At 33.8% G+C, this 13,017-nt stretch overlaps 1 protein-coding gene and 1 long non-coding RNA gene across 16 annotated transcripts in view; one reads left to right on the top strand and one right to left on the bottom strand.

Moving 5' to 3' along the window:
* ADAM18 (ADAM metallopeptidase domain 18) overlaps positions 1–13,017 on the bottom strand; it is a 183,654-nt gene that overhangs the window by 102,634 nt on the left and 68,003 nt on the right. For all 15 annotated transcript variants that reach the window (XR_005371447.1, XR_005371445.1, XR_005371444.1 and 12 more), the window contains 2 exons: positions 7,057–7,152; positions 4,399–4,597 (listed from right to left, as the gene is read on the bottom strand). Coding sequence is in view for 11 of the 15 variants with exons in the window: in XM_038559988.1 (XP_038415916.1) it covers positions 4,399–4,597; positions 7,057–7,152 (295 nt within the window). In the remaining 4 variants the exon portion in view is untranslated. The remainder of the gene's footprint in view (positions 1–4,398; positions 4,598–7,056; positions 7,153–13,017) is intronic.
* LOC102153445 lies at positions 4,842–11,375 on the top strand. The gene is made up of 3 exons (XR_005371450.1): positions 4,842–4,901; positions 9,336–9,466; positions 10,896–11,375. It is a non-coding gene; the product is annotated as an uncharacterized LOC102153445 (long non-coding RNA).

The following is a 13,017-nucleotide window of genomic DNA, read 5'->3' as shown; positions in this document are numbered from 1 at the left end:
GGGTACCTAAAAGTGGACTTTTCCTGTAAAATATGTCTTAAAAAATTTGGCATTGTCAGTGAAGCCAGTAGTAGATGAGAAGGAAACTGTTATCATTGGATAAAGAAGAGTAATTCATGTTACATGAAAATGAAACACTTGGAAAAACTCTTCACAGTGACTGAAAGGGAGATAATAGCTTTAATAAACTTATTGTCTTAGGCAAACAAGTAGGGAAACAGAATCTGTCTTGGTTAATCTTGGCTGCATTTGACCAGAAGGTAAAGGTATTCAAGGAAAAGATAAACTAAACCCAAGATAGAATTAGTTATTTCAGGGACAGTAATAAAAAATTAATAAAATAAAATAAAAAACAGAGAAAGCCTAGAAATGTGTCCATTCTACAGGCATTGGGGTGGATAATAATGGATGCTGGCTGATGTAAACTAGCCAAATTATTATTCTCATTTAATTGTTCTAAGTCTTTTCCATGGTGGATGCTTGTTGGTGGGTGTTAGTTTGGCGGATTAATACAAAGATTCACATTATTTTTCATTTCCATGTGTTTACCCACATTTCTCTATCCCAGAACCCTTGCCTTTAATCTTCTAGTTTTTCCACATCTAGGCTCCCCATCAACAAACTAGGCCCTTTGTCATCATTCATGAGTATATCTTTAATCTACCTCTGGCCATTTCTCCTTCCACAAATACAGATGACCAGATGGTCATTATCTTTCAAGGCATCCTCCAAAATGAGGTTGCAGTATGGCTACTGGATTTTTTCCCCTCACTAATAACCAGTGACTGAAGCAACATATCTATAAAACGAGCCTAGGCTTTTTCTTCTTGTGTAACTTGGTCATGGTGAAATCCTATGTATCTATGGGTGCGAGCTGAGGGAGATGCAAAGTGGAGAAGGGTATACTGTTCTGGATTTCCTGCTCATGGATTTTTCTTCTGCCCTGTCTTTTTGCTTGTGTTTGAATCCAGGTGAATGAATGCCTTCCATTTATATGACCATTTAACTTGGTGGATCTGACATAACTGAGCTTATACTGTACAGTTCTAAACACATGTTTATTTGGTGTCTGAAAATCAGATTCTTCATCTCTACAGGGGTCACTAATGTGACCAGAGTTGTTCTGTCAAAGTGGTATAGTTCTCCAGTGTAGGTGGCACAGTCTTGCTCTAGAACCCCAGATAACAGCCCTGTCATTCTCCCAAAAAGGTTTAGTATAAACCCTACATAGCATTTTTTTTTCTCACAACCTAAACTTCTGATATTATTGGGATTCCTGTGTTTTATAATTCAGAATGCAGAACTGCTTGCATTGCAACTTGGACATATTGCAGAGCCTCTTTTCTACTTTTCACTTCACTTAACGTTAGCAACATTTAATGTCATCTAATAAATGAAGCAGTACTTCCTCATGTGGAATATACTGCCTCCAGACCCAGAAAGAACTACCAAGTGTTTTACTTTTTTTAGTTCAATGAGATGTAAAACACATAAAGTTTGGTTTTACTTTGCAGGTGATGTCAGGTCATGGATCAGAGCTGTGCCATTTTATAAATTCAGTAGTTTCAGAGAAGTATACAGGCTAAAATCAGGGGGATTTTCAACTGTTTCATATTTTGAACTGTTCCCATACCAGTTGTTGTTCTCATTCTTTTTCCAACCAGAACCTTGATCACAGTAAAACAGACTTGATTGAGAATTTAACCTCCTCTGAGTTTCCTCCAACTTGATAATTTTTTAACTTTTTCTAATATCCTATTTTAGGAGATGAAAATCCCTTTATAAGTTAACAGTGGTGCCTATACAGCATACAATTTAATTTGAAATGAACACTTTTTAAAAAATATTTTATTTATTTATTCATGAGAGTCACACAGAGGGAGGCAGAGACATAGGCAGAGGGAGAAGCAGGCTCCCTGCAGTGAGCCTGATGGTATCCCAGGATGCTGGGATCACAACTTGAGCCAAAGGCAGACACTCAGCCACTGAGCCACCCAGGTGCCCCTCAAATGAACACCTTTTTGTTATCTTTTCGTAGTTTTCAATGTTGTTTGGTAATATCCATCTAATACCCCTGTCCTTATAGTTATCGTTTCCCCCATACATTTCAATTGTACTAGCAAATGGATTATCTTGTACTATCCCAGTTCACTCAGTGAGGGTATTATCAACTTTTACCAGTGATGGCATGCTCATTCACAGCTTTCAGTAAGTAACTTAGTTTTGAAGGTGATCTTATGGGCTATTTTTTCACACCACTCTCAATATCAACTGCTAATGGTTAGGGCTTCTAGAAGTCAGAATCTAGATGAGGTATAATGTGAAAGCTATTTATTAGTGATTAGAACATCTGGAAGTGAGGGGGAGAATGCAGGGTGGAGCAAAGAAGTCAAACAGAAATGTAGGCCCAATAAAGACCCTATGGGTAGCTGTGAAACTAAATAGTCTGCTAGAGTACAAATTGTGCCTAATTTGTGGCTGGATTAGACCATAATGATCAGGACTTTATACCCCATCTCAATTAATTACTGCATTTGTGCTGTCCTGGGATGGGTGTGTTTTGGTGCCTGTGTTGAGACAAATTCTGGAGTGAGCTGACAGCTGGAGATGATATGATGACAGCACGCAGTATTTCTCTTGTCTATTTCACCTCATTTTCCCCCAGCATTCTATTTTCTTTCCTTTAACTGCACTTAGCACAATTAAAGGATTCATATTGCTTTTGTCTTTATGTGTTTACTGTATTTGTTTCCTGATCATAAGCTCCATGAATACAATAGCCACATGACAATTTTCATCTTATTGAATATTATTCAGCTCTGTGTGCATGCTTTGCCTTAAGTACAACATTTTGCAGTATAGCTTTTGTTAGCATAAGAACAAGAAAAAAAAGTGCCTCCTCCAGATAGTAGCCAAATGAATGAAGAAAGGAAGGATGAATGAATGAACTACATCGAGAGATCAATTTTTTGACCCAGATGGGTAAGTTTTGTGGGATACTAGGGCATATATGAGAAGAGGAATTACATATGCATTAATGGTTAATTAAGTCTTACCTAAGAATCCTTGCTTTAATTAGAGCTCAAAAAGATTGTCAAATGACAAGTAGCTCAATTCTGGATAAAGGATTTATTTATTGATAAAGAAGAGTATGTTCTGGACAGTCCTTAATGGATTTTATAGGGAGTATTATTTAATTTTAAAATGATATATTAAACCTTGATCTAAAGTTACTGTGACACTGACAAATAATATTTTTAAATGCAAGTAATCATTGAAAAAGAAAAATAAAAACAAAGAAACCAAATAAAAAGCGGAATCATGAAAATACAGCCTAGAGAAAACACCACTGACCTGTGGTTTAGGGGATTATAGCTCTGCAGCACTGGTTAAATGTTGGTTAAGTCACTTAATTTGAAACTTCTTACTAAAGACAAGTTTCAAATAATTAGGAAGACAATATAAATTGCATATCATGTCATTTGGTACAAATTATAGACCTTATTACTGCTGGACAAATAACTGAAAAGTGCTGCTTATACTACTTTTGCTCAATTACTAAATGATTGATCTGAATACATTTCAATGAGTAATTTTTATCCATTCAAATTCAATTTAATCCCTATAAGAAATTATATTGGGGTACTATGAGTAGTTACTGCCTAACAAGCTTATATGCACAATTCTTATTTGAATTACTCGGAAAAAAAAAAGGAAATATAAGAAAATATAAGAAAGAATTGGGGGGGGGGGCAGCTGGGTGGCTCAGTGGTTGAGCATCTCTGCCTTTGGCTCAGGTTGTGATCCCAGGGTTCTGGGATGGAGTCCCACATCACCACCACCACCCCACCCCCCAAGAGGGAACCTGCTTCTCCCTCAGCATATATCTCTGCCTCTCTCCATGTATCTCTCATGAATAAATAAATACAATCTTTAAAAAAAAAGGAATGAATTTTGATCAGTGGCCTATGACTACTGTTATCCTAGCAGTTCCTCAGTAAAGAAATATGATCATACTTGAATAAAATTCACTCTGATTACCAAAAAAAAATTCACTCTGCTTTATGCCATTAAAATTAGATAATGAAGATGTAAAGTAAAAGAAATTTAAGTAAGATTCTACAATCTATTGACTTGCCTTCCAATCTCTATGTAAATTATGGGAAGTAAACATGGATTTTTGCCCAGGTTGCCAAGTACAAAAAGCAAAAATCAACTCATGAGAAGAGGAATATACAGTATTATCCTGGAGAATTTTAAACACTTCTACAAAAACTTCTTCTCTAATTCAAATTTAATCTTTATTGAGCTTGTGATTCAGGTGCTTCTATTTTGAGAGTTGTGTGATATATATTTTATCATATAGAGGTAAAAGAAATATATAAGAAAGAGTAATACCTTCTCCAAATATCTGGGCACACTGGTTATCAGTAGTTTGGCATCGTCCATTATAACAATACGCAGTTCCCAACCTGCACAACATGCCATTTGATGCATAAGTGTCAGGAACACAATTACTAGATGTTCCATTGCAATATTCTGTAAAATCACATTCTTGATCAATAATCTTTCTACACGGAGTGCCTGCTACTGATATCTAGGAAGAAAAAGAAAAAGAATTTCATGTTCTTGCAAATGAACAGATTTATTCTTACTTACTGAGTGAACAGATTTATCAAATAAACTATGCCTAATTATTGATATTTGGGGGAATCACAGAATTCCCAAGGTTGTGAGTTATCAAGGAAATGTCAGGTATTCATTATGAAGCCCAAAGGAAAATAACTGTCTCAGCTGTAATAGGATCCCTTCTGACAGAAGGTTTACAACCATTCTGTGTTCTGCATTCTATGTTCTGCATTCTTTCTGACTCAACATGCATTTGGAGGGAGCCTAAACAGGTAACTCATACTTGTTCCTCAAAATTGGAGGACCAATGCCTCTCCTTTTTTGGTCCTTGAAGTGACCAGGAGCCAAACTACCTGGTTTCAATTTCTTGCTCAGATTTTCACTAGTTTATTGTGTGGGTGAGATACAGATCTCTCTCATTTGCAGTTGCTTCATTTGTAAACTTAAAATAATTATCATTCCCTGAGAGAATTCTTGTTAATACTAAACTGAGTTAAACTGGATAATTTGGTTTTTGGGTGTTGAGTTTGATAAGTTTGTTACAGATTTTGGATACTACCCTTATCAGATATGTCATTTGCAAATATCTTCTCCCATTCTGCAGGGTGCTTTTTAGCTTTGTTATTTCCTTTCCTGTGCAGAAGCTTTTTATTCTGATGAAGTCCCAATAGTGCATTTTACTTTTCTTTCTTTCCCTTGCCTTTGGCGACATGGTAGGAAAAAGTTGCTATTTATTCTGTAATCCTCACTGTCTATATAACTTCAGTAACACTTAAACTTGATTTTTTTTAAATTACTGTAGGATCCTGCCTTCTGCCTTATCTTTGTACATTCTACCCAAGTTATATGGAATGTTTCTGAGTTAGTTACTATACCATCAAAATGTACTGCCACTGAACACTGTATAGGGGGAGAATACATTTTTGGAGGGTTGAGACAAATTGTTTAAGAATTTTCATAATTTGTGAGTAATAAAAAGCCAGCTTATATAATTTTTAATAATGAATACCTATTTTGAAAACACAAACTAAACAAAACAAACAAAAAAGGAATGAGCTACTAACAAGAACCAGAACATGAATCTCAAATCGATTATGCTAACCTAATTATAATGTTTATACATGATACAATTTATATTCCTGCAAAAGGAAAATTACAGATGCAGAAGACAGATCTGTAGTTACCAGGGTTTGTGGGTATGGGTATGAATTGAATACAAGGGGACACAGGGTGAATTTCGGGGAGTGGTGATAAAATCACCTATCCTTTGATTGTGGTCCAAGTTATAAGACTGAATGTTTGTTATAATACTCAAAAGTATTCACTAAAATAGTTTTATCATAATAAAATTATAGTATAGTAACTTAAACCTTAATTGAAAAATTGGGCACAAAGAACATATGGAATATTTACATGTATTATGTGTATTAGAATATTACATGTATTAGAATTGGAATTATAAAACATTTGCATTATTGAACTTGATATCCCATCCAAACATATGTCCTAAAAGATAATGTATTAGTGCACCCATATTTAGCCTACAGTTATTAATTCTTGTATAACATATTATACTGAAATGTAACTAATCCAGTACTAACAAATATTATTTATGATTTGCTACTGCAAGCAGTTCTGTAATTAATATTCTTTTTTAAGCTTTCCATATATGTGCATATTTCTAGAGCAGTTCTGTAATTAATATTCTTTTTTGACCTTTCCATACGTGTGCATATTTCTAGAGTATGTACATAAAAAGGAAACTGGCCATTTATACTCTGTCCAGAGATATTCAAATATGGCTCACCAAAGGGATTGTAGTAATTCAAAATTTCACAAACACTCTCCAAAAAAATGATCCTTATTCCTTTTCTTTGGCTACTCTGACATTGTTGTTTTTAAGATTACCATTTGGATGACTACTTTATGATACTATATTACTTTTATTTGTATTTACCTTAATTACTGCAGATGAAGCATACATTATTGAACAGTTCTACTCTCATTGTTGTAAACTGCCTGAACATTCCTTTTGCCTGTGTGTGTGATTTGCCTTTTACTTAAAATGTCTGAGTTTTTTTGCATATTCTGTATGCTACACACATTTTGTCTGCTACACAATTTGTCCATTTGTCTTACAATTTTTCAATGGTCATTACCATTTATTTGACTTCACAATTTCCTTAAGAATTGGTAATATCTTGATATCATAACATATATGTTTATTCTTTCTTTACCTGATAATTTAAGAGATGATAAACTTTACTTCATAGTAGTTTTCCTTCTTACTTGTGGTTGTTTATGGAATCTCCATTTTGTTACTCTGAATTACTTCTATAGTCTCTTTATCAACCCCATATTAATTTAGTTAATATAGACTTCTATGATCACAGTTTAATTTCCTTTTTATAAATGTTGGAAACTTACCTCACAGTTTGATGTGCAGCATGGTCCAGAACCACATTTTGCTGAGCCTTTCAGTTTACATGTGTTAAAATCACAGCATTTCTTAAATTGACATTCCTAAAATTTCATAAGAAATATTATTGTAGTTAAACTACTTAACAGCTCTTATTTAGTAGTCTTAGCTTCTATTTAAGACACTTTTGATTTCAACTATTTAATTATACAATGTATTCAATGAAGTTTTATTTTATTATTTCTTCAATCCCCAAAAGAATATATAATCATAAGAACTAAATAACATCTAAAATAGCAATTGATTAGTAACATTTATTACTTAAAGTCATTGGCAATTAATTCATAAATTACCAACACAGAAATATATTTTTGAAGAAAAAAAGTGTGAGTTTCCAAGAGAAAACCTTCCCCAATTGTCTTGTCTTTTTTTTTCTTTTTTAAGATTCCATTTATTTATTCATGAGAGACACAGAGAGAGAGACAGAGGCAGAGACAGAGGCAGAGAGAGAAACAGGCTCCACGCAGAGAGACCGACATGAGACTCAATCCCGGGTCTCCAGGATCACACCCTGGGCCAAAGGCAGCGCTAAACCGCTGAGCCACACGGGGCTGCTCCCCAATTGTCTTTTAATGATTTGTTTACTCAGGTTTCATTTTGTGAATAAAGTTAGAGTTAGGCAGTAATCACAACAAAAGCACATTTAATACTCATGTGCCATATTTTACTGTAATGAAATTAACAAAAAAGGATATGTTAATATATATATGTATTTTTAAAACGTAAATGACATTCAACTGTTATTCAAAGTAGGTACTAGTTTAAATAATACACTAAATATTATTTCCATGTAAATAAATTGTTTTATGTCTTTAATTTTTTATATCCTTAACACTTAAAAAAATCAAACATTTTCTATTTACTCAAAAACTAGTTTCAAAGATCTTGTCCTATGACATAAAGGTAAGATTCTTCTTAATTTTTAATTTTCCATTTGTTTCTGCTTTTCCATGTTTTTATGTGAGTAGATATGTATTTATAAATATTCCCATCCCAGAAATAATATAGAAAATATAGAGTAAAAGTTGAAGTTGTTGCCATACTTCCCAGATTCTCCAAGGGTAAATGCAATATCATTATTTGAGTGTGTGTGTGTGTGTGTGTGTGTGTGTGTGTGTGTGTGTATTCTTCCATCGACAGAACAAAGATGTTTTTTCCAATCATGTTTATCAATACTAATTATGACCAAATCAGTTTAACTTACAATGAGCTTATGGGGATATGGTGTCTTATTTTTTTTTGTATAATTTCTCTGCTTACTAGTGAATGTGGTCATGAGTTTTTATTTTGTGCAACATTATGAATTAAAATAATCATTTCTTTTGACCGCTTTGAGCATTCTGATTCTCTTTTCCCCACTAAATAGTGGGAAAACCTTTTACATAATATCCAGTTATCCTTTCTCCCTTCTATGTGTTTATAACATTTCTTTGCAGTCTGTTGTCTTGTTAATGGTGCCTGTCATTTGTGAAATTTGTATTGTTGTTTTTTATGACTATTGGTTTCATGTCTTTTTACTAAGACGTCCATTATGCAAAGAATATTATCAATACTTTATTATGATATTTTATTGCTATTTTAAATATTTGATTTTTTTACTGAAATGTGTCCCTCTATATTTTGTGGGATATTTGGTCAAACATTTACTACTTGTCATTATATTTGTGTATACAAGAACAAATGTACACTCCTCTACATATGTAGGTGGGTGCATAAAACAGAATTCCATTTGTATAAAATGAGTGATATTTACAAAGATATAGATATCCGTGCCATTCTTCCAAAGACCACCATAGTTCAACTGTAATTCAAGAAGTTGGATTTATTACTAGTGTCAACAAAGGAGAACACCACCATGGGAAACTGTGATACTCCTGACTGATAGGTTAAAATTACAGAATTTGGGCTGTGTTAGGTAATTTGGGGTGTATAAGGAATCTGAACTTTGTCAGATTAGATGATATCAGAAACAAAAGGATACATCTCTGATTGGGTATTTTAGTAAGGCTTATCTAGGAGAGGAAGGACTATACCAATGTTAAAGCTGAAACTGGAAAAAAGAGCAGGAATTATTCATATTAGCAAGGATAGGAGGGTGTTTGGGCATTTCTGTAACTATAACAATTTCCAAGTATACTTGTATTCAGACACAGAGAGTGGCTTTGCTTTTTTTCATCCATCATGATCAAAGATGTTGAACTTTTATGAAATTATGTATATTCAACAGGAGTACCCCACAACCCATTCATGTCAGGCCAGCTTCTAGCGACACCAAGGACCAGCTGATACTACTAGGCCAGATCCTGCACATCAGGGGCTGCATCTTCCTTTCTCATAATGAATGCACTGAATTTATAGGTAAATACTTATAACATTATTTCCATACTGAAAATAAATGTTATATATCTATATAAATTTAATGTATTTAGATAGTTAAATCTCTTTATAAACATATGAGTGTTGATACAGAGATAGATACAGAAATGTAGATATCAGTTTTCATTTCTTATGCCAATAGCCCAATACAACAGTGAATAGAATTAAACAAGCTCAAAGTATGTCTGCTTTTTAAGGCAAGATTTCCCCAAAATCAACTCTTTATAAAAAGTTCTTTGTATTCTTCCTTAGCTCTAAGAAAAACTTTCGGGATGCCTGGGTGGCTCAGTGGTTGAGTGTCTGCCTTTGGCTCAAGGCATGATCCCTTAGTCCTGGGATTGAGTCCCACATCAGGCTCCCTGCATGGAGCCTGCTTCTCCCTCTGCCTGTGTCTTTGCCTCTCTCTGTGTGTCTCTCATGAATAAATAAATAAAATATAAGAAAAAACCTTTCAAATAAACTCTCCAAGTACTATTATGACTAATGAATATTCTAAATATACTGATCCTTAGCCGTTAATATGGATGATACATTATAAAGATAATTACACTATCCATTCTTTTATTGAATCAACAAGTATTTGTTGAGTACCCTGTATGTACGAGATGCTAGTCTACTGGAAATCAAGGAACAATTAAGGAATGGACTATATTCACTTTAATTTTCTGGTTTTTTGTTTTTATTTGTTTTGGGGTTGTTTTTTCTTTTTTTTTTGCCAGTATTACTCCATTTTAATCACAGTATGTGTGTGTGTTTGTTGTGTACATTTGTGCATCTAATTTGCTGGTGATGGCAATTTCCCCAAATTATTAAAATGGATGAATAGACTTAGTTTTTATTTCTAGATGAAAAAGAATGAGTTAAAACATATCACATTTTTATATCAAATTTTTTATAATTTAGAAAATGTATAACATCATCAGCAAAATTTCTTTTTCTTGAGTATAGTTGATACACATTAGTTTCCAAGTATACAACATAGTGATTCAACCTCTCTGTACTTTAAGCTATACTCTTCACAAGTGTAGCTACCATCTGCCACTATACGATGCTATTACAGTATCATTGACGATATGCCAGAACTATGTGGCATGGACTTTTCCTTGATGAGAAGTTCTGAAAATATAGACAGGATTTTTTTAGTATATTTTTCTTAATAATGCTATTCACTTTTTAAATGTCTACACATGTTAGTTTTTGCAAATTATTTTTTTCAAGGAATTAATCCATTTAATCTTGGTCGTTAAATTTAGTATTACAATATTATTCATGATATCATCTTACCATTTTAATGTCATATTACATAAGATCTATATTGATGTCTCATTTTAATTACTGTTACTGTTGAATTTTTGTTAGTGTCAATAAAAGCATTTCTCTATTTATTCAAATAATTTCTATTTGGTTGTAGAATGATTGGATGAAGAATCTGTGCAAACATTGGGTCCATTGAACCTACTGTGAAATGGCCTTTTTTAAGCACTCCAGGTATTATCTGGATTCTCTATATCCTCACTCTACTCATGATGATGTTTTGGGTCCTCTCATGTGAGTATGATGAGCAAAGATTCTGTATTGAATCATCCTACAGTGGTCTGCATATTCTCCATTCCCCAGTGTACAGTTACTTCAGTAAAAGACTATTGATCATTCTGTTGAAGAGGGAAATGATTGAGGAAATTGCTACTTTCTGTCCTTACTAGAGCATTGTATGTTTTCGTCCTCTATCTGAACAATGAGCTCAAGCTCTGAGACTGGCATGGGTCTAAAAATGTATTAAGAGAATAGCAAGAGATTTGTGGCAATTGGCATTAGTCCTCTGTTCACTGTTTCTTAATTTTTAGTTATATATGTCAAGAAATATGGTAATTGACTATCTAGATCTTTCTTAACTATAGTATAAATGCATGCAGGTCAAAACCAGTAGGTACCATCTATGCCTCTCTTCCTTTTATGCTAATTTTATCCATTTTGGCTATTATTGTTAAGCACTACCACTTGGCCTATGCTATTATTCGGTGATTCCTAGTGACACTAGGATGCCCAACTCTGTGATGACACTTCCAGCCATCAACCCTTGTCTATAGAAGAAAGTTATAGATTGGATCTACCAAGATACTCCAGGATAATGTCCCCATCTTAAAGTCCATAATCTTAGTTATTTTTGCAAAGTACTTCACTAATATAACATATCCATAAGTCCAAGAATTACAGTGAGGACATCTTTGAAGGTCCATTCTAACTATGACTCAAACACTGGCATGAAAGTACAGATGTTAGAGAAGGGAAGTAAGCCAGTACATTGTAGGTTTGTGAGTTGGTTACTGCTCTTTTAAGCTAAAGCTAAATCCCACAGATACCTCTAGGAAATGATATAAAATAGGGGACATAAAAATATTTTCTGTAAAGGACAAAATAGCAAATATTTGCAACTTTGCTAAAATAGTGCACCATATGACTTCTGTTGCAAGTGTTCAGCTCTGCCATTATAGCACAGAAACAGCCATAGACAATATGCATATGGGCATGGTTGTATTCCAATAAAATTCCATTTACAAAATTAGGTGGCAGCTGTATTTGGCCCACTGGCCAGTTTGCAGAATTCTAATGTAGAGCATTAGAATTAAATATCTAAGAGAATTTACTTATAAAGGGTAAGAAATATGGGGCATTTATTCACCAACTACCCTTCATAATTATGAGGGCTGATCATTAGCCCCATGTGCTTATAGCCCACCTTGCTAAAGGCTGAGCATGCTACTAAGACCAGAGGAAGCACTCCAACAAAAAGTCTCAGATATTTAAAGCAAGTACTCTTTCTAGGAACAATCAATGCTGAGAAGAGACTGATAGGACAGTATCTGCTGTGACATTCTGCTTAGAGCCTGTAGTTACAGAAGCTCAAAATGTGCAGACCTAGCTTCAGATTACATTGCTTTATTCTATCCTTCATTAAAAACAGACTTTTGGGGAGGCAATCGGCATCATATTTAGGAGTATTTAGGGGGATGTGAATACAAAATGAGCATAGTACTGCTGATTAGAAAACTAAAATGACATTAAAAAAAAATCTGAGATAACTGGGTGCCTGGATAGCTCAGTTAGTTAAATGTCTGACTATTGATTTCAGCTAAGGTCACAATCTCAGAGTTGTGAGATCGAGCTGCACTTTGGGCCCAGTGTGGAACCTTCTTGAGATTTTCTCTCTCCTTCTGCCCCTTCCTACCCCTCTAACAAAAACAAAACAAAACAAAACAACAAAAATAACCCAAACAAATAAAAAACAAACAAAAAAAAAACGAAAGAGAAAAAGAAAGAAAAAGAAACAAAGAAAGAAAGAAGAAACAAAGAAACAAAGAAACAAAGAAAGAAAGAAAGAAGAAAGAAAACCTGAGATAAATGATAAATGGAAAACTTACAAATATATAAATATATATAAACCTTTGTGAATAGTGGGGGATTAAGGTAACTTGTAGGGATTAATGTTATGTAAACAAATAGTGGTCAGCTCTTTTTGTAGTTGGATAAGAAAT

This window comes from Canis lupus, chromosome 16 (genome assembly GCF_011100685.1).
Source record: "Canis lupus familiaris isolate Mischka breed German Shepherd chromosome 16, alternate assembly UU_Cfam_GSD_1.0, whole genome shotgun sequence".
Lineage (NCBI taxonomy): Eukaryota > Metazoa > Chordata > Mammalia > Carnivora > Canidae > Canis > Canis lupus.
The sequence above is the reverse complement of the archived record's forward strand: the minus strand, read 5'-3'. Positions and strand labels throughout refer to the sequence as shown.